The sequence below is a fragment of the Lepidochelys kempii genome, chromosome 2 (genome assembly GCF_965140265.1).
Source record: "Lepidochelys kempii isolate rLepKem1 chromosome 2, rLepKem1.hap2, whole genome shotgun sequence".
Lineage (NCBI taxonomy): Eukaryota > Metazoa > Chordata > Testudines > Cheloniidae > Lepidochelys > Lepidochelys kempii.
Window position 1 is genome coordinate 89,522,330 of NC_133257.1, and position 21,178 is coordinate 89,543,507.

Sequence of the window (21,178 nt, forward strand, 5' to 3'; positions counted from 1 at the left end):
TTTTTTAACCAAAATGGGAAGTTAGTCACAGGATCTCCTGTGGTTCCAAAGCAAGCTGTTTTTTCAATGTGTGTGTTCTTATGCAGGTTCTTTTATGTAAAATATTGTGCAGTATTCTTGTGTATTTGTGTTTGCAAAACCCCATAGTCATAGATGGATTCTTACCTAATTCATCTTCTATAAAAAACCCACCCATTGCTTGGAAAGAGACGGTAGTCAAGAATAAAACAATTGCTACTGCATCTTATATAATTATGAGACTGCTGTTTAGTGAGCAGTCATATGTGTAGTTTCTTTGTGAGATTGGTGCTTGTACCATTTCAGATGGAAGAATAATTAAGGTAAACTCTTTAGGCTCTTCAGTATATGTTTGTAAATTGCCCAGCACACTAGGCCCTTCACCTGGCTGAGGTCTCTGGATGCTACTGCATTATAAAGGTTAAATAATAAGGCCCCACTTATGCAAGTGAGTAACTCCCTAGTCCAGTTGAACTCCTTGGGCTACTCACATTCTTAAACATTTGCAGGATTGAGGCCTAGATTTATGTTTTAAAAAAAAAACCTCTCTCTCCTCCAAATTTAAACTAAGGAAATAGAGGAAGTCAAGGTTTTTTTTAACTTTCCTTGCCTCTGTATGGAGACTTAGTACAGTGGATGGTTACACCAATCAGCTGTCCGTCCTTGGAATGTGACTTCAGAAATATATTGGACTCTTACTTTCTCTAATCTTCACTTATACTTGTGATATATTATAAGCAATTTATGCGTAAATTCCTGTTAGTTTGTAAATTGGCTGCTAAAATCCAGTAATCCTACTTGAGGCTGTATATTTCCAGCATTTTCCTTTACAGTGATGTGAGCATAGAGGAGCCAGATTGTGTGGTGTTCTGTGTATGTTTAAGTATCAGGGTACAGAAGCTTCCGGGTATGTCTGTTCAGCAGCTGGGAGCACGCCTTCAACTTTGAGAGAGCAGGATTCTGTGAGTCAAGTTGAAGTGTGTTCAGTATGGGAGGGTAGCAGCCAGGAGCTATCCACATTTTGAATAAAAACTGGCCTGTCTCATGAGATTTCCAGATCAGTTTTGCAGAGCAGAGGGAGACTTGGATAAAATTCTGAACTCTGTGTACTTCTCCCACTGAACAGTGAGAGGTTCACTTGATGCTATTGAACCTCTCCTTTCTCCTGTTTGCTTATGTCCATACATCTTAGTTTATATTTACATTATGGATGTGTTTATGCTGGGGTGACTAGTGATGACTAAGTATTGTGAAAAAGAAGCAAGGTAAAAAGCAAAACATGACATTAATCCCATGAGCCATGCACCTAATATCCTTCCTTAAGCATAACTTGTTAAAATGAGAGTAAATAAATTCTGCATGCACCCCAGGCATGTGTCAAATATCCCTTTAACTAGAACAAACTTTGTCCTGGATCCCTTGTCACATGGAGTTGTATTTTTTTGTGATTATTTTAAAGAACAAGTTGCCTTTTCCCCCCTCATCAGAGCTCCCCTATTTTACAAGGATGATGACTTCTGAGTAAGTACAGACTCCATTCCTTAGGGTGCAGTTTGATTCCTGGGGGCAGATGCTCAGCTGCTGTAAATTGTCCTAACTCCATCAAAGTCAATAGAGCTGTGGCAGCTTACACGAGCTGATGATTTGCCATCTGGTGTGCGTAGTATGTTTTAATATGTATAGCCACACAGTCTGTCTAAAACAACCAGATTACATGAGTTATGAAAATTGGCAAAGTGCAGAGCTCAGTGAACTGAAGAATAAGGTTGTTGGTGTTACCTGCTTGAACAAATCCTGTTTAGGGTCTGTCCCTGGTGGCAAGACAAGGAACATCCTCAGATCTGAGGGAACAAGGTTTATGGACAGAAGAGCAATACAGCAGGGCAAAGTCCTAAAGCAGATGGTAGCAGAAGTATTTTCTACTGCTCTAGTCTTGACACTATTTTAATGGAATGCATATTACTTGCCAGTAAGCAGCAGATGCCATCACAAGCTGGGACTTCTCCCACCTGCTTCGTTGCAACAATCCTGCCTTCTTTAGCCTCTGCAAGGTTTGTCTGAAAGGCGATGGTTACTCTATGTTTAGTAAACTTGATTGACTCTGCTTTGCAATAAACTATTTCTACTAGTTTTCCAGAGTGGTGTATGGAATGTTCACACATCCCAATCCACTTTCCAAGTGTGGTGGAGCAGGAGGGTGCCCCATTGGACAGGTGCATGAGAATATATTAAAAATTGTCCAGATAATTTTAAAACTAGCTATGGAATGATGGTCAACATTTTATTCCCCTCCCCCACAAATGCTGCTCTAAATATATTCTGAGGGCTAGTCAAAGCAGTCACAAGGGTACAGACTGAGAGCAAGTGCCTTTAGGCTGGAGGCTACTTGAATGCAGTCTGGGTGGCTGGACACATATCTAAGTTTAGCTGCAATTGCTGTGAAGGATGTAAGAGAAATAGAAACCACTAAAGCTTGGTTAATGTAAATGAGAAGTGGGGAAAATCTAAGACTTTAAAATTGGTCAAAGAACTAATTAACATCCTCTTACAAAATGAGACAAGCTCCAAATTCAGCTTGTAGATGCCACAGCCCTGCCAAAGACCAAATCCCTCTCTTTTGTGAGCTGTAATTGGACTTGCCACTGGCCTATTAAGGCAGCTGGAAATAAATATGTATGGCACTGAGGTGGCATCAGGTCTAGTGTCTAATTTTAAACTCTGGAGAGGAAACAACTTAGCCACAAAAGGGAAATGCAATTCCGCTGTGCTCCGTTTGGTTTTCTAAAGCACGGTTAAAATCTGGAATAATTATATTATTCAGTAAAAAGAAAAGGAGTACTAGTGGCACCTCAGAGACTAACCAATTTATTTGAGCATAAGCTTTCGTGAGCTACAGCTCACTTCAGCGGATGCATTCAGTGGAAAATATTATTCAGTGTTGCCACGGAGGACTTCAGTGTGCTGTGCTGTCCTGGGTTTGGTGACTCTGCAGCAACATCAGATGGAAATGATAATGAAGGTGAATTCTGGGGATAATAACAATGTTTGTGGCTATTGACTGGAATCTGCTAGGCTAGTTTTAAATACTGTTGCTCTCTTTTGAACTTTGTATATCGATTGCACATTGCAGATAAACAACAATCTGTGCTTAGTGAATATTTATTATGACTTGGAAGCAGACTAAGTAAGGACAGCCTTGGATTAGAGATGAGAGTTTAAATGATGCTTTTCTAGTAAGCAAGGTTTTCCCACCCTTGATTCTTATACTTTTATTTAAACAAGTGAGAGGGAGTCTAAATATTTGGATTTCTTTTTTCCATCTTTGAAAAAGAAGATCTAGGTCTGCAAAAATGATTACAGAAAAAACACAGCCAAGTTTTCTGTGTTATTTCTATGGTGCCAATAGCATTGCCCTGCCTCAATTTGGAAACCTGTCAATTATATATTAAATGGTTTTAGAAATCTGGACACAAATTGAACTTATTGATCATGGGACTGATTCAATTTCAATGCAATCAGTCGGAGTCTTTCCCACTGACATTTTAATGAGTTGGATTGGGCCTTGGCTCTCGTTGTTAATGTCCATTCAGTAAATGGAAGGGTCTGGATTAATACCTTTTCAACCTCTAGAAAAAGCCCTGTACATTTCTACTGTAGCCTAAGGAATCCCCCTATTTACTTACATCTCCCTGTACTACTTAAGGTTCTATGGAGTGGTCAAGAAGTACTGGAAAATGCATTTTTGGCAGGAAGTCTTGCTGCAGTATAATGCAAGGAACTTCTTTCCTTCCCTATTTTATCCAGAGGTTCTGAATATGCTTCATATGCAGTACTCCTCATATTTATCCCTACTGACTGGGAAGAATGATGAGACTGGTACCCAGTAATGAAAACAGGCTCTCCCACATAGCAATGCAGACAGCAACCACTGAGACACTTGTCCTTCTGTTTTTATTAATACATTCAGTTTCATAGACTCCATAATGCATCCTACAAGTGCATTTCTAGGGGATTATTGCATATCTTGGGTGGTTAAAGTCACTCAGTCCTTGGCTTCGTACCTTATTAAAAGCACCTGAGAGATTCTGTAAATGCTGAGAAAGGCACTTATTTATCTCATAATAAATAGCTAACAAAGTCTTTTCATTTTGGAAGTATACTTACTTGGGCCATCCTTCCTCCAGCCCCACAACTAATTTGCTGCAAGTTGGTTTTGCTCAGCAAAGTAACTATGGATTTTAACATGCAGTGTTTATTTTATTTTGAATGAGTAAATAGCTAAATGTAAACTTTTATAATCAGTGACAATTTATGAATGTAAACTCCCCCACCCCCCACCAAAAAAAGAGTTGAGGTTGTAAAAGGATGGAATTTTAGAAATGCAGAAGAGTTAAATGAATAACTCCAGTTATGATGATGACACTTACAAAAACAGTTAATGAACTATTTTCTTTTTAAACGCTTAACCTGCTCCACTTGCCTGTAGAGTAAGTTTGTTTTTTTGGTTGAAGGGAAAAAAAAAGTGCTGATTAATAATTCCTATTACCACCTGAACAGTGAATTTTTCTACTGAAGTTCAGATATCTGTACCTTGTGAATTTATTGTTCTTCCTTTCATTTGCAGGATACTGGGGTTGGGAAATCAAGTATAGTTTGTCGATTTGTCCAGGATCATTTTGATCACAATATTAGCCCTACTATTGGGTAAGTACCCTGTATAATCTTTTCCTTGGAATGTTTCACTGCTGCCAAAATCATTGTCATACTTCTATCTCAAGTGTCTTCTCCTCCCCATGTTAAGTTCCCTACATTTCCCCCTCACTTCTTTGATGCCCTGTTCTGCACTCCACTAACTTCCCTTTGTGTGTGTGTGTGTGTGTGTGTCTTGCCTCACTCTCTGCTTACGTTATTCGTTACATTTAGAATAGCCTCTCCATTAATATTGACCAAGTTTTTCTTCCTTCTCAACAACTCCTGAACACTCACCTGATTTGTGAAGCTGTCATGAACACACATCACCACTGTGTTTTGTATTGTACAGACTCATGACTGGAAGCTTTTTACCCTCTAAGCTCTGAGTACAACTATGAAGTAATATAAATAATGCTAGGTTTGGGTCTGCTCTGTGGGTGATGATACATATGCCACTAAATGTCCCCTTTCAATGTGCTAGAGTGACTAGGAAACCTGAGTAATTCAGGACCAGATTGTTCAGTTCTCACGGAAAGCAGAATAGGACGTGAGGCCAAATTATGCTCTTATAACTAAATATGGAGTTGTTCTAGATTTGCACCAATGTAAATGAACAGAACCTGAGTTGTTGTTGTTTCCTATTCTAGGGGCCATGGACCCAGTAAATTCAGATAAATTAATTTGTTACCACTCTCCTTTTAAGTTATCCTCCTCTTTATGGTAGCACCAATCCCTCACCAACAGCCTCTTAGCTCCGGCTGTTGCACTGTGTAAGTTTCCTTTTTACTTGTCAAGAGCTTCTAGTTTCAAATGATGTCTTGGACTGTACAACACTGATGTAGGTCTCAAAATATAGGACTAAATTCAGCCTTGACATAAGTGTGTTCAGTTTCCATTGAAGTCAATAGAATTTGCACTTAACTCCAGGGCTGAATCTGAACTTTTGAATTTAAGAAACCGTGACCTATTCTAAATGATGTTCACCAACACACCTACAACAAAGTAATGGTATTAAGAATTTTACTATTGAAGGATTCCTTAGAGTTCTAAAGTGTAGGTACTGTCAGACAAGGTATAAGTATTAAAAGTACCTACTTTCACATGCAGCAAAGCTCTCTTCTATTCCTGAGAATTCTGCACCAAAAAATTAAAACTTTCTGCAAATTTTATTTGTCAATAAATAAACGTGGAGGCTCCAGCATGGCAGTGGGGAGCATAAGGCCGCTGGCTGCACGAAGGTGGGAGATCACCCTGCAATTGCCCCCCCCTCGGGAAACAATCCTTACACAGCACAAGGGCTGGTCCTGTCCCTTTGCACCAGGCATGAGCAGGCAGGCTCAGCCTGGCAGGATCTAAGTGTGGAGAGGCTCAGTGTGGGAGGATCCAGGTGAGGGGTCAGAGGGTTCTGTGTGGGGCAATCTGGGTGCAGGCAACTCAGTGCGGGGGCCAGGTGTGGAGGAATCTTGATGCAGAGTGGCACATTGAGTGGTTCCAGCTGCAGGGGCAATGGGACGCTGCAGGGGGATCCAGGTGCAGGTGGTTGGGGCTCAGCAGGGAGGTATGGGTGTAGGAGGATAGGGCTCAGCAGTGGGGGGTCTGGGTGTGGGGGAATCAGTAGGGTGGGTCCAGGTGTAGCTGGTTGGGGCTCAGTGGGATGGGGGTCTGGGTGTGGGGGGCTCATGGGGTGATCCAGGTGGAAAGGGGGTGGGGCTCATCAGAGTGAGGGTTCAAGTGCAGGGGGTGGTCTGGATTCAGGAGGTGAAGCTCGGTTGGTTGGAAGGTGCGGGGGGATAAGGCTCGGTGGTGGGTTCTGGATACACATTTAGTGGATATGGGAGCAGCTCCCCATACAGTGACCCTTCCCCCTGTGGTTGAGGAGCAGTGGGGGAAGGGGGGTCAGTGCAGAGCTTCCTGAAGCCAGGGAAGGTTTCTAGGGGTGGGTCTGACCTGGCCCTGGCCACTTCTTGCAGGGAAGAGCAAGTTCTGACCTCCCTCACCCCCAGCGAGCTAAGACTTGCAGCTGAGTCCGGTGCAGGATAGAAGCCACTGGCAAGGGCGTTCCCAGCCCTACCCCCAGCAGTAATGTACCACTCCGCCAGCTGCTCCAGGCACCCAAAATTATGCGCCCGTGCTGCTGGGGAGGGGCACGTGACCAAGCTTGTGGCTTCCCTTTGTGTCCCCATCAGAAAGCTTTTTTTTCTGTGAAGAAAAGAAATCTGCTGGGCACATGAATTCTGCATGCACGCAGTAGTGCAAAATTCCCCCATGAGTAGAATTTTTTCTAGGTTTATATTGCATCACATTCTCAGGTTTTAATAAGACCGGACAATACATCATAATCAGACCAAATATAATTCATCTGCATCTATTTTTCACAGAAACTGCAGAACTTCTAAACCGAAAGCATCACAAGCTAGCTCCTGTCAGTCATTTAACTGGGTTTAATTCAGAGTTCTCCTCTTTCCAACACTTATCTCCAAATCCTCAGCCCTGCATCAATTGGAAAACTTTGAAGACACTTGACTTCCCTACGGCTGAGGAAGCTAATACACCTTGTCCGTAAAGGAATTATTTGGGTGTGAACAGTTGCTCTTGTTTTGCAATTTTATTTATTTCATATCTACTTTAATATCATTATGAAAAGTAAGCTTTTTTTGTGTGTGATGTTGAGGTGGCTAAAAGCTTTCAGCTGTAACCCACTGACCTTTGCCTTGGGATGCACAATTGGAATCTCAGCTGGGGATTTTATGACCAGATTCCAATACAGTTTTGGATGACTGAATTTAGCAAATGGAGGAAGGTAGGCGGAGAGGAGGGGGCAAGGAAGAACATCATCACTAGCAGTATTGATTAGGAAGACATTTGCTCATAGTGATTAAATTAATGGGAACCTGAGTGGTCCTTTAGTTCTAAACCACTATCAATCCTTTATCAAAGTAAAGATATTCTACCCATATGAGAAGAAAAGACAAATTTTTCATAATTGTCATGTTTAGGGGAAAAAGATTTTATATTTGGAAAAAAAAACCAAAACCCACTTTGGCCCATTAGTGTACTGAGTTAAATATTACTAATGTGTTTTGTTACCTTATGTTTTCTAAGTAGGACAACTACGTAGGTAAGGGTTTGTGTTTTTTTGCCAAATGAAGTAATGTTCTAAATCCACAATTCTAGTAACCTCCTGTAGCTGCTGGTGTTCTGAACTTCCTGTTTTCAAAGCTGTGAAGTGTTGCATAATATGGAGAGCAAAAGAGTGATAGTTGGAAACATACAACCTCAAAATAACCAAAGAAAATACTGTTCTTCCTGTGTTACTTCATCTTTTTGTATCCAATGGAACACTGTTTGAATTGAGCAATTTACAGATGGCCATCCAGGGAACCTCTTGTGTATCTTTCCTAGAAAATGTTTCGAAAACACATGCCATGTGATGTAATCTGGTGTATTTCTAATGCAAAACACATCCTATCAGATGCATCTTTATACATCAGGGATAAAAGTTATCTTTGCAGGAATGGTTCAGCAGTGTCTAGAAAGAAACACAATTCTACCAGAGCCTGGGCAATCTCTTTCAGGCCTCCTTCAGCTCAAACACTGTTGTACAGAGCAAACCTATAAATGTCTAGCCTTCTTTCTTAAAGGGATACAATTTTGAAAACATCACATTTCTCTCTGAAAAAATTCTACCTATTATTGTTAGAAGTAACAACTAACATTACGGTGCCCAAGATTGGAGGGGATTGGGGCTAGGACTTTTTGGTGTGTTTACTTTGTACTTTTGGCAACACTTTGTGTATAGTCTGTTCAGCTGTTTTGTTGCTAGTCACTTACTTTTCCTGTCTCCTACACTAGCATGATGAAATCACTCATTCACTGCTTGGTGGGGTGATAACATGTACACTCATCCCACTCCTTGCAAGAGGATGTTCACCAGGATCAGCAACAACAACAAAAAGAACCTGAAGTGCCAGCTGCCCAATGGACAGGCATGTGCACAGAGAAGAAAGGAGGTATGGGCCCCAGGCACGTTTGGTGCTGGTGCTCTTGAGCCTAACCAGAAGGATCCCTCTAAACCTCACCAGAGGAACAGAAAAATCCTAATTTGCATAAGCATAAATAAATCCAGGGGATATTACTGAACGGACGCTCAACCAGAAAATGACTTTTTCCCACTCTTAGTGGCATGGCCTAACCAAACAAACCTGCCCAAAGTCTAGAGTTGATATATATTTGGAATATTGATCCAGTGAATTTCATTTGTTAACCTCACAGTGAGTTTGGATCTGAACAACAAACAGTTGGTACTTTCTCATTTCAGTGCATCCTTCATGACTAAAACTGTGCCTTGTGGGAATGAGCTTCATAAATTTCTGATCTGGGATACAGCTGGTCAGGAGCGGGTGAGTATCACTGTGATATGTTCTGTTAAAATATTTAATACTTGTATGCCACTTCTCATCTTCACAGGTCTTTAACAAACATGTTCAATGAATTCTCACACTACCTTGTGAAGTATGTCTCAGAAACTAAGTATTACTATTCCCATTTCACAGATGGGAAAACAGAAGCAAGCAGGTTAAGTGACTTGCCTAAAAGCAGAGACCACTGGATCAAGTTTAAACTCCTGCCCTCTTCTACAAAGCCCTGTGGAACTCTGCTTCTGCCTGTATATTGATTTACAGGCTGATTCTGATCTTACTCTGGAGGGTCACATTCTTTGACCGCACTTGCACACACCACAGCCACGACTCCCTGCAACACCTCCCTTCATCCCCGCCATTCTCCCATCTACCACATGTCTGGAGCTCTGTGTGGTCCTCCATTTCCCCCTTTCTTGAATGCCCCTGCATTATCCATTTTCCCCAAGGCAGGGGCTTTGTGTGTTTTCCCTCATTTTCCCCCTCTGCCAAATGGCAGGGGTTGTGTGTGCTCTCCATTTCCTCTTCCCCACATGCCAGCAGGGATGCTGGAACAATTTGTATAGTGGGGATGCTGAGAGATATTGAATCAAACTGTAACCCCTGCACATGATGGAAACCACTTCAAGCCAAGGGATGTGGCAGCATCCATAGTTCCAGCACATATGCATACCAGCAACCCACATTTTCCCCTCCCATTCTGTGCACCCCCATTTCCCGCCACTATTGTTTGTTTTCTGTCTGGGAGATAAATCATTCAGGGTGTCAGCATTTTAAAACTGTACTGGGACCTTGATCAGAGCTGAGATGAGGAGCATTGTTATGCTGGATGGCATTAATGGCTGTCATCAGCCAGTTATTTGATTTATAAGCCACGACAATGGTGGCTGAAGCTGTGTTGGTTCTGCTAACCAGATGCCAGGGCTCCACCTGTCCCCCATTTTCTCCTTCCTGTTTTCTAGTTTTCACCAAAATCGGTAGAATTCTGCCTTCTCATGTTTATAACTTCCCTTGAAGTTTTGGAATTTGATGGGATGCAGCATTCCAAAGTTTTCACATTATGTACAAACACAATCAGAAAAATGCCATTGAGCATCTGGTCATACTTGATATGACCACTACCTAGGGAGTTGTGAAAAGGGGATATTGTGTATGCCAGGTCTATGACTCCTGGGAATTCCCCTATACTGGGCCAAAATCCAGGTAATCAGTTAAGCTGGCTTCACTGAATGCCCTCTGTGCACTGTCAGAATGACACATAAGAGGGATGGGAAGCAAGCTGAAGAAGGGTTTTGTGCAGCAGGATTTGGCCCAGTGGATTTATACTGGTAAGAAGCGATCAAGCTCCTAGCTTCTTATCACACTATCCCATTGCCTTCTCTGCTCTGCTAATAATGCCAGTTTAAGCCTTGATGTCCTGTTTGTCTGCCTAAAATTGTCTCTTTGCCCTTTTGCATGCTGCCTTTATGTATAAAATTTCTTGCACCCTGGAAATGAAGAGGGGAATAAATTATCTGTAGAATCCCACTATCCCTACAAACACTCTGATCTACTTCTTCCTTACTGTTTGAGGCCAACTTTGTATCACCTCTGACTTGTTCAGCTGGGATTTTGCTACGCTTCTCCCTGTGATGTACTCAAGGTATATGGCTTCAGCTAGCCCTGCTCCACATTTGGATGGGTTATCTGTGAAACCCATTTTCCTCAGGGTATCCTGCTTCAGCCTCTTCCAGATGTGTCCCCTAGTCTTGGCTGTGTATGATCACATTGTGCAAGTAAGTGTATACCTGGCACGTGGGCGTAATAGCTTATCAATGAGGCATTGGAAGGTTTCTGGTGCCCCATGCAATCCAAAAGGGAGGAACCTGTACTGGTCTAGGCCTTCTGGTGTAGAAAAAGCAGTCTCCTCCTTGGCAGCTTCTGCTAGAGGGATTTGCCAATAGCCTTTGAACAGGTTGAGGGTAGACAAGAATCTTGCTTTTCCCAACTGGTCTGAGCTCATCTATCTGAGGTACGGGGTAGGAAACAAACTGGCACAACTCATTTAATTTTCAGAAGTCATTGTAGGACCTTATGGTACCATCTGGTTTAGTTATCAGAATGATTGGGCTGGACCACTAACTATGGAAAACTTTGAAACGCTGCTCCAACATCTTAATTTCTGTACTTATTTCCTCCCTTTTATCCTCAGGGATCCGGTATGGTTTAAGCTTTACATTCACTCCTGGATTCGTGATGTGCTTCTGTGGTTCTGGCTGGCTTCTCTGAAAACATACCTTGGTTTCATTCAATCATCTTGACAACTTCTAGAAGCTGTACAGGGATAACTCTGGAGATATTTTGACTCATTCCTGAGGCTTATCTTCCCGCAGTAGTGTCTCTAGGGTGACCATATAAGTTTCTATGCATTGCCAGGGCTTGAATAGGTTAATGTGATAGTTTGCTCCTGCTTTGGCCTCTATTACTTTGTATGGCCTCTGCCATCTGGCCAGTTGCTTGCTTTCCACTGTGGGCACCAACACCTTTGTCTGATCAGAAGTCTGGAATTTCTAAACCCTTGCTTGTCAATTATAATAGACTTGTTGGTCTTCCGTGGCTTTTTCCATATGTTCCTGCCCTACTGGGATGACTTGGGATATTCTGTCCTGCATCTGCATGACCTGTTCAATGACATTGGTTCCTTGATTAGGCTGTTCCTTCCAATCTTCCTTGGCAATGTCCAATATGCCACAGGCACGATGACGATGTAAGTAGGGTGACCAGATGTCCTGATATTAGGGGTGCATTGTCTTATTTAGGCAACCTATTACCCCTCTCCTCCGGTCCTGGTATTTCACACTTTGTATCTGGTCACCCTACTGGTTACTTCCCTTATAGCAAACATTGGGTAGAGTAGCAAGATATCCTAGTTTTTTCCATCTTGACTTGCTACTTTCTGTATCATGCTCTTCAGTGTTCCGCTGAAGCGTTTGACCAGGCCATCAGTCCGGATAGTAAACTGAAGTGCATAGGGCCTGTATTCAATGTATCACACACAGCTCCTTCGTCAACTTTGATACTAAGGGAATCTCTTAATCTATCAGAATCTCCTTGGATATTTCCATTACCATCTCATAGTAGGGCTTCTGGTCCTCTCCACACAGGAGTGAGGCCAGGAGTCACACAAGGCTGTTTTTCCAAACATGAGGTGATATGCCTTGATGTCATCTGTCATCTTCTGTAGGTAGCTGCTAGCCTTTAAGGATTGAGTTCCATCATGACCACCTCCTGTAGTAGTCAGGGCGTTAGCGGTCTCACTACTTCCTGTAGGGTGGCTTGGTCCTGTGTTGCCTGGTTTATGAGCAGTTAGTTTGTCTGTTATATTTGTACAGACTTCTGCTGTGCAGCCACCTGGACTCTGGTAACATCCTGTTGTGCTGCAGTGCCCTGCACCAGCAGCTTCACCGTGTCATCCATTCTCCGGAATGGTTTCTGGGATAGTCTGCTGTGCCAAATCCCACCTCTGATGCCATATGTGGCAACACACCTTTCACAGTGTCAAAACTCAGTGTTTCTCTCTCTGGCGTTGAGGGCAGAGGAGGGGCCTGGAGTAAATCACACCTGCTTCAGAGGTTTGATTCTTAAGGTTGGTTTATTGACAGGGTAGGCCCTAGAAGTTTCTTTAAACAAAAAATGTTTCCTAACTTCCCTGGAGTAGTGCCTCCAATAGTTCTAAGGCTACGTTTGTCACGGGTATTTTTAGTAAAAGTCACGGACAGGTCATGGGCAATAAACAAAAATTCACGGCCTGTGACCTGTCCATGACTTATCAAAAGTACCAGTGAATAAAACTTGGGGGGGCGGGCAAGGGCAGTGGCATGTGGCCTGGGAGCCCAGCAGCAGAGGTTGGGTGTGGGAGGGGGCAGAGGGTTGGGGCACAGGATGGGATGAGGTGGGCTCTGGTCAGCGCTTACCTGGGGGGCTCCCTGGAAGCAGTAACATCCTCCTCGCTCAGCTGCTAGGTGGAGGCGTGGCCAGGGAGCTCTGCATGCTGCCTCTGCCTGCCGGCACTGCACCTGCAGCTCCCATTGGCCGCCTCCCAACCAATGGGAGCTGTGGGGGCAGTGCCTGGGGCAGAGGCAGCATGCAGAGCTGCCTGGCCACGCCTCTGCCTAGCAGCTGAGCGAGGGGGATGTTGCCACTTCTGGGGAGCCCCCCAGGTAAGTGCCAATTAGAGCCTGCCTCACTCTCTCGTGCCCCAACCCCCTCCCATACCCAAACTCGGCTGCAAGGGCCCAAGATTGTCCCAGCAGCAGTGCCTGGAACGGGGGCTGCCTGAGCTGCCCCTGAGCAAGTTGCACCAGCCTCTGCAAAAGTCACAGAGATTACAGAATCAGTGACTTCCGTGACAAACTTGCAGCCTTACTGGTAACCAGTTGCCCACTCTGGGCCCAGTTATTGTGGGAACCAAGGCCCCCTTCCCAAACAGAAATGCAAGATTTCCTTTATAGAGAAAACAGCTGTTTAGAAGCCTTTTTCCCCTTACTGCACACAACCCTTCTGCAGCTTGCTTCTCTTCTCTCTCTCACTGGAAGAGGTTTTCAAAGATCAGAGGCTGCCCTTAATTGGATTCAGGTGTCCATGATTAACTTGAGGTAACCTCTTTCAGTTCATAGGAAAAAGGGCTTTGACCATTCTAACATTAATATGTCTGCTTTAGCTACTCTTTTAGAACTGTCAAGTCTGACTTTGTCACAGCTGATAAACCCCCAAACAACACAATCCATTGTTCCATCATGATGTATGCCTGCTCTAACTGGGAAACTGCATACTTTTACTGGTGTCACTCCTGATTTTTCTCCTCCATCTTCTTTATTGTCCCCTGTGTAGTAGCATGTCTGAAACTAGATGGTAAACTCCTCCACGCAGGTATCTTACTTTTTTTTAAAAAAATTGCATCATAAGGCACCTCGCATGCACTTTTTCTAACTGTTCAGGCTCACTTCCTGTTCTTAAGAACAAAATTACTTACATATTTTTCTCAGTGTTTTGGTTTGGCTTAATTCTTCTAAATTTAAGTCCAAATGTGGGAACACGTGTGTGCGTACATTATAATCAGGGCCTGGTGCCTTCTGCATTTCCACAGCTGCCCAAACTGGTGCCACATCTGCGCCCTGATACAGAAAGCTCTTCTACTGCTTTCCCACTCACCCTGGTTTCAAAAAAAGCAGAATGGTCATGTGCTGACCACCACTTGGTTCACTCTGACTCTAATCAGAGGTCTATTCACCCTGCCTTTCACTCTACTCCACACAACCCCCAAAGCCACCACGCCTTTTCACATGTGGACGTGTAATAGGAGAAAATACAAGAAGATGGACTGTCCCTACATCCCCCAGGGGTGCTGGAACAATTTGTATAGTGGGGGTGCTGAGAGCCATTGAACCAGACTGTAAACCCTGCATACAATGGAAACTACTTCAAGCCAGGGGGTGCGGAAGCACCCCTAGTTCCAGCACCGATGCATCCCCTGAAGATTTCATGGCAAGGCAGGAATAGAAGCAGCTGCACTTAACTCTCCTCCCCCTAGCAGAGTAAGTAGTGGCAGGAGAGGGGAGGACGCCCCCAGTCTCTATCAACTAGAAGGATTGAGTTCCTTCTCCCTCACCCCTCCAGGCTCTGCAGTCAGAAATGCATATGACTGCAGAACAAAGCCCTTCCGGGGGGTTCAGCTAAAGTGACAGTTAAGACCTACAGACAATAGTTCTGACAGGAGCTAATAATAACAACCATACTTAATAGTTCCTCATCCATCCGTCTCACTGTTCTTTACAATGAGGCATAAGTAATATCTCTATTTAACAGGTGGAGAAACTGATAGAGAGCTTCAAGTAAAAAAAAAATTCAAAACTTGGGCAGACTCAGATAGTCATGCAAGCACTCCGCTGGGGCTCAAGTCTGTTGGGCTAATTAGAGCTGGCATTTGGCTGTGCCCAAGTTGTCTGAGCAACTAGTTCTGGCTACACCAGGCCACTGAAAAGCTTAATCTAAAAGTATAAATATAGCATAGATTAATTTTCTTCCTTAGGAGTTTACAGAAAATGTAGCACATCTTAAAGAAGTAAACAGCAGGCCTGTTCCTCCATAACATCTTCAGGAGCAGTTCTGTGTTTGTCCTTCTGCACCCCCAACTTCTTTCCTTCTCTGCCTTTGATCCTGCAGTGGCATTTGAATCAATATTTGGGCTTCCTCTTGTAGGGTGACCAGATGTCCCAATTTTATAGGGACAGTCCCGTTATTCGGGGCTTTGTCGTATATAGGCGCCAATTGCCCAATCCTGATTTTTCTCACTTGCTATGTGGTCACCCTGTCCTCTTGCCTCCTCATCCTCGCCCATCTTCTTCCCATCATGTCTAAAACTAGCCTGCATTTAGACTGCTTACCAGTAGGTGTCCAGACCTCATTAGCAGATGCAATTTTGTCATGTGTAGTAACATTTAGCATCTGGTGGTAATTTCCAATCACCTCTGAGAAGCCAGGATGCTTGTATGGATGCTTTAGGAAATCCCACTGAGCACTGGAAACTCAGATGGGCATCCAAATGGCTGTTTGTATCAGCTCAAACTTTTGGAAACTTTGGCCACAGTGTGTATGAAAAACTGGAGCAGGAGAAGCAGTTCAGCACAGTCACCCCACAGGCCGGCCAGCCAGAGCTTGGTCACAGAAAACCAGATTACCGCAAAAGTCAACACTTAACAAAAGCTATTTCCCTCAACCACAGGGTGTTTTACTCAGACTCACAGCTACAGCTATATGGGAACCAGAATTTCCTTTTAGCAGGAAATCCTGCAATTTCAAAATTTATTTTAGTTCCGAATCAGAACAAATTGCCAAATTTCAAACTTTCCCACAAAGCAAATTTTTTGAAAAATTTCATTTTGGGTCAATTGAAGCATTTCCTTTCAAAGTGGAAATGTTTCATTACAATTTCAATTTTTAAAATTTATATTTTAGAATATAAATTACAATATAAAACATTTTCAAAACAAAGTCTCCATTCCAATAAGGTCCAACCTTATCAAAATGCTTACTCAGTTTTTTTCAAAACAAAAATTTAATCAGAATAAACACATTCCTGTGGCAAGGTTTGAATTGGACAAAACGGGCATTTTCTGTTGGAAAATTGTAACAAGCTGTACTTGCAGCCTTTCCCCAGACATCTTTCTTCCTGTTCCTGAAGCAATTACTTTTGTAGCCCTGCCCTGGAGTGCCTGTGGGAGCCTGAGTTACTATTAACTCCTCATTTGACAGGAGTGCCAAGTGACTGCTTCACATTCCACTTCTGCAGCATTTAAGCACAAAGTGTGAAAAGCTGCTGTAGTTTCCCTTTTCAGAACCCCTGACCAATCAAAGCAGCTGCCTAAGAGGAAAGAAGTTTTATCTCTGCATTTCTTCAGGGGTGGAGGGAGGAGAGAATGGTGTAGTCAGAACAAAGCAGCTTAGAAAAAAGATGGAAAAAACAAACAATGAGAAATGTCCATGCCTAACCTATAACAATCTGCCCCTGAGCTTGGACTGAGTATTAGCAACACAGCTCTGCCCCTAATTTATGAAGTGGATTTAAAAAAAATAAAAAGAGCCTGCATAAGTAACGCTAGATGGAAAATTCCAGTTCCTAAATCTGCATTTCTAATATAAAATGTTTTAATAAAAGCCTACAACAATTTTTTGCAGTATGATGTGAGTGTTAGAAAATGGGCTTCAGAAGCAGACTTCCTGCCTTGACAGGGGTAGGAGTGAATGCTCAGTTTGTTGTACAGTGGATGCGCTGAGCTTCCAGAGAGACTTCTGGCAGCGCTGCATGACTTCCAGTACCACTTATTGAGGAGAGTGTAGGTTGTTTTGTCAGAAAAAAAATGAGCTGTTGCACCATCCTTCCCTTTCTAGTGAGGAGGATTTGAAACCTCAGCAGCATATTTAAAAACATCCCTTTGCTTCTCCCTGTTTAAGTATCAATCTCTGATGTCCCAGTTTCTGTGATCACATGCTGTCAAATGATCCCACTTATTCCACTTTCCAGAGTGTCACTTTTCCTCCAGCTTGCCTTTTTTCCTTAGTGCTTTTCTTCAAATCTGCAGTGCTGCCCTGAACTGCATGGCTAAAATTCGTGACAGTTTTGTTATGGTGAGCAAATATTACAACCTACAACCAATCTCATCTCAAGTTAGCTAAGGATGTTTTTATTAGTGTGTATTTCAGTTTGTGATGCCATAAGTAGTTTCTAATTACAATGCTTTTGTCTGTATGCCTTGGGCTGCTGCTAATTTTCCATTTTGCCAGCCTGACGAATATTGTGGCAGCCAGAAGGCTATGTTTCCAAGACAAGGAAATGTATGTATACACTTTTTTGCTACTGTTTTTTAGTAAAAGGGCATCTAGGTGTTTGAGCCCAGCTAGAACTCATGCGCAGGGGTTTTTTCATAATTCCATATGCAATAACTTCATAAGTGGCTAAAAAGACCAATCCAAATGGATGTAGCTTTTACTCACGCTTTTACTCACAGGGACTTCTTCTCCAGTCTCTCCCACACCCACAAGTCGCTATCCACGCTTTGTGCATAGATTCCAAGGCAAGAAGGGACCATTGTGATTATCTAGTCTGACCTGCTATATAACTTAAGACAAAAACTTCCCCCAAATAATTCCTAGAGCAGATCTTTTAGAAAAACATCCAATCTTGATTTAAAAGTTGCCAGTGATGGAGAATCCACCAAGACCCTTGGTAAATTGTGCCAGGGGTTAATTAACCTCATTAAAAATGCACTCCTTATTTCCAGTTTGAATTTGTCTAGCTTCAACTTCCAGCCATTGGATGCTCCCGTCACTTAGCAAAATTCTATTCCCTGATTTCGCTGCCAGCTCATGGACATCCAGCAGGACGTGCTCAAGAGAAACTGTACCTTTCTAGTCCTCCCTTTTCCCTGCTTGAGAATCAGAAGCTAGAACCCTGCTTTCACTCAGTTTCCTTCCTAATAATGCAGCACTATGCACTAAACAACTACAGACTTTTCCTAGCTCATTTGAATTCTTTCCCACTTGCTGAGACACTTCTGGGTTTCTTCTGAACAGAGAATGAGATATTGTCTCTTGCCCTCCTTTACAGCAACAGGGTTTTTGCCACAGGGTTCTTGCTCTGTCAGAGCCTGGAAAGTATAAATCTAACTCATTGAAATCAGTGTTTAAATACCTTTTAAGATGTGGGCCCTAGTTAATAACTTATCCTCAGAATACACAGACCTTGAGTTAGAGTTCAGACTTGTCCTATTCCTGGACTTTAGCTTTATTGGAACTCAAACATAATAATACAATGTAGCATAATCTAAGGGCTTGTCTTCAGTGCAGAATTAACTCAAGTTATAAATGAAGTGTTGCCCCTACCTTGAATTCCATTCTCAAGCAAACCCCTTAGCTTGAGTACTCTCGTCCTTTAAACATAAGTTGTCTGGGTGTAAAGGCTAAAGCTCAAGAGAGCACTTGTCAGCTGCTAACACAATCTGTGATGTTAAGCCAATTTGTTTAGCTTCAGTGCTATTTCATGACCACTCTCACTCAAGATGGCCTAACTCAAATGTAGATAACTCAAGTTAACTCTTCAGTGAAGACAACCTGAGCCCTGTCCCTAGGGCTTCAGACTAGGACCTCTTCTACCCTTTCTCTAGAAAGCAGCTCTCACCTTCTATATACCTTGCATGTTGTTAATTGTTAACAAGCCATATCTGCCATAACAAATATACAGATTTATGCAGGCTAACAGCTGGTGCTAAGGTAGGACAACAGATGAGTTCTGTCACAATTTCATGTTTGTTTGTTTTTGTTTTATTTTGTTGGGGTGGGGAGGGAATGTCATCAGAATAAATAAGCAAATAAAGGCAACATGGCATTTCCACTTGTAAGACTGATCATAAAACTAGGTAACTACTTTGAAGTGTGTGTGTGTCTCTGTGTGTGTGTGTGTATATATATATATATTCATTAAACAACAACCCAAAACCTCACATGCAGCCTACGAAAGAACAATAATTCAGAATAAAGATTTAATGTCACTAGATGTTTCACTTAATGACTGATCTTGATAAGGGCTGAACACTGTCATTTCTACAGTATTTCAAAGCTTTGTTTTCTGCTTATTTTAAATATCCTCTCCTAAAATGCTGGTATATTTTTTTTTCTTTTGCTGCAAGAACTCTTATCTTTTGGAGGCAATGTATATGAGTGAATAAGAGGCTTTTTCAGTCAACTCTGACAAATGAATAAGAAAACGCTGGACTGGGTTGATAGACTAGCAATCACCTATAAAGATTTCTTAAATAAATTTTTCTGTCCTATTGAACTTTGGGTCCAGAAGAAGATGAGTAATCTGTACATACTTGTGGGAGTGACATCTACTGATTTTCAAATCTTTGTAAAATACTGATATATACAACTATTTTTAAAAGTTTCCTTAGTACTAGAATTACAGCCCTGTGTTGTATGGAGGGAAAACTACTCAAGGTTATAAAATGCTAAATCATATCTGTGAATGGCATGCATGCATAACATTTTCCATTCACTCTTTGCCAGCTGGGAATGTTAGGAATTTCCCATCTCACCAACCCCTCCACTGTCTGTGTGAGAAGCTTACATTTCAGGATAATCTACTTATTGTTTCTATTTCTTTTCCATAACTCCTCTCCAACACCTAAGATTTTAAACAGTATTTCTGTGGTAGGCCATAGCATCAGAGAAGATAAGACACTGCACTAAAACTGATCTGGGCAATGTCTGAAGTATAGCTAAGGCGTCTGGCCTAGCCCCCTTGGGTAAGACATAAGTATTCAGAGAATAAGTTGACAAGAATGAAAAGGAAAATCTAGGCCCGAGATACTCCACCTCTGATTCTAGAAACATTTGCAGATGCTTAAAAGGGCACCTGCTGAATTTAGCCTCGTTTAGTTTGCTTCAAGCTCCTCTGTTTGGTCTTAGATGCAACAAAGATCAAAGAAGTGATCACCTACTGCCTGATGCAGTTTATAATGGGGTGGCAAGGTCTTATGCTGCCCCCTGCTAGTTGGAAGTTGTGTGGAAATGCTGACTGGCTCCTGCTGATTATGTGGCTGTTGCAAGGGTTTTCCTCCAGGGCCTCTCCGCCCAAAGTGCCACTCGTATCTCCCATATTATCCACGGTGTGATTCACAAGTTGCACCTGCCACTGACACTGTTATCAGTAAGAGAAAACTGAGTGCTGTTCTATGCTACACCGATTGTTAACAGTTGTAAAAGTCCGAAACGGCAGTGCAGGATTAGTGTAGAGTAGGGGACATTCCAGCAATATCTCTTTTGCTCTAGCCATGTCCCCATCAGCAGGGGGTGGCATAGGAGTCTCTACTTTGGCTGTGTGCTTCAGAAGGATTCCCCTGGCACAGGCTGGATACACCAACTCTATAGACAGAATTACCTCTGTATCTGGCATTCATCCAACTGCTACTGGAATACTGTATCCAGGTCTGGTGTCACAATTCAAGGACATTGATAAATTAAAGAGAGCTCCCAGAAGAGCAAAGAGAATGATTAAAGGACGTGAAAACATATCTGAGTGATAGACTGAAGGAGCTCAATCTGTTTAGTTTAACAAAGAGAATATTAAGGGGTGACTTGATCACAGTCTAAGTACCTATATGGGGCATAGTAATATGCTGGTGATGATGATGATAAAAGGCTCTTCAGTCCACTCTAGACAATTTCAGACTAGAAATAAAGTGCAACATTTTAACAGTTTGGTCAATTAACCATTGGAACAGTTTACCAATGGTTGTGGTAGATTCTCCATCAGTGGAAATCGTAAAATCAAATTGAATGTTTTTCTAAAAGATATAGAAGTGTAGAGCTGGAAGGAACCTTGAGAAGTCATCCAGCCCATCCCCCTGTACTGAATCAAGATGAAGTAAACCTCCTAGCCCATCCTGAACAGGTCCAACTGGTTCTTAAAGCCCTCCAATGACAGGGATTCCACAACCTCCCTTGGAAGCCTATTC

The 21,178-nt window shown here is 42.6% G+C and overlaps 1 protein-coding gene across 2 annotated transcripts in view; it reads left to right on the plus strand.

Moving 5' to 3' along the window:
• The window catches only part of RAB31 (RAB31, member RAS oncogene family), a 99,213-nt gene that overhangs the window by 47,363 nt on the left and 30,672 nt on the right, over window positions 1-21,178 (plus strand). The window contains exons 1-3 of one of the 2 annotated variants that reach the window (XM_073331605.1): window positions 4,643-4,722; window positions 8,563-8,720; window positions 9,029-9,110. In XM_073331605.1, the coding sequence (XP_073187706.1) occupies window positions 8,689-8,720; window positions 9,029-9,110 (114 nt within the window). In that variant the 5' untranslated portion in view covers window positions 4,643-4,722; window positions 8,563-8,688. Of the gene's footprint in view, window positions 1-4,642; window positions 4,723-8,562; window positions 8,721-9,028; window positions 9,111-21,178 lie in introns of those variants that run through there. The other variant, XM_073331604.1, reaches the window with a different exon arrangement.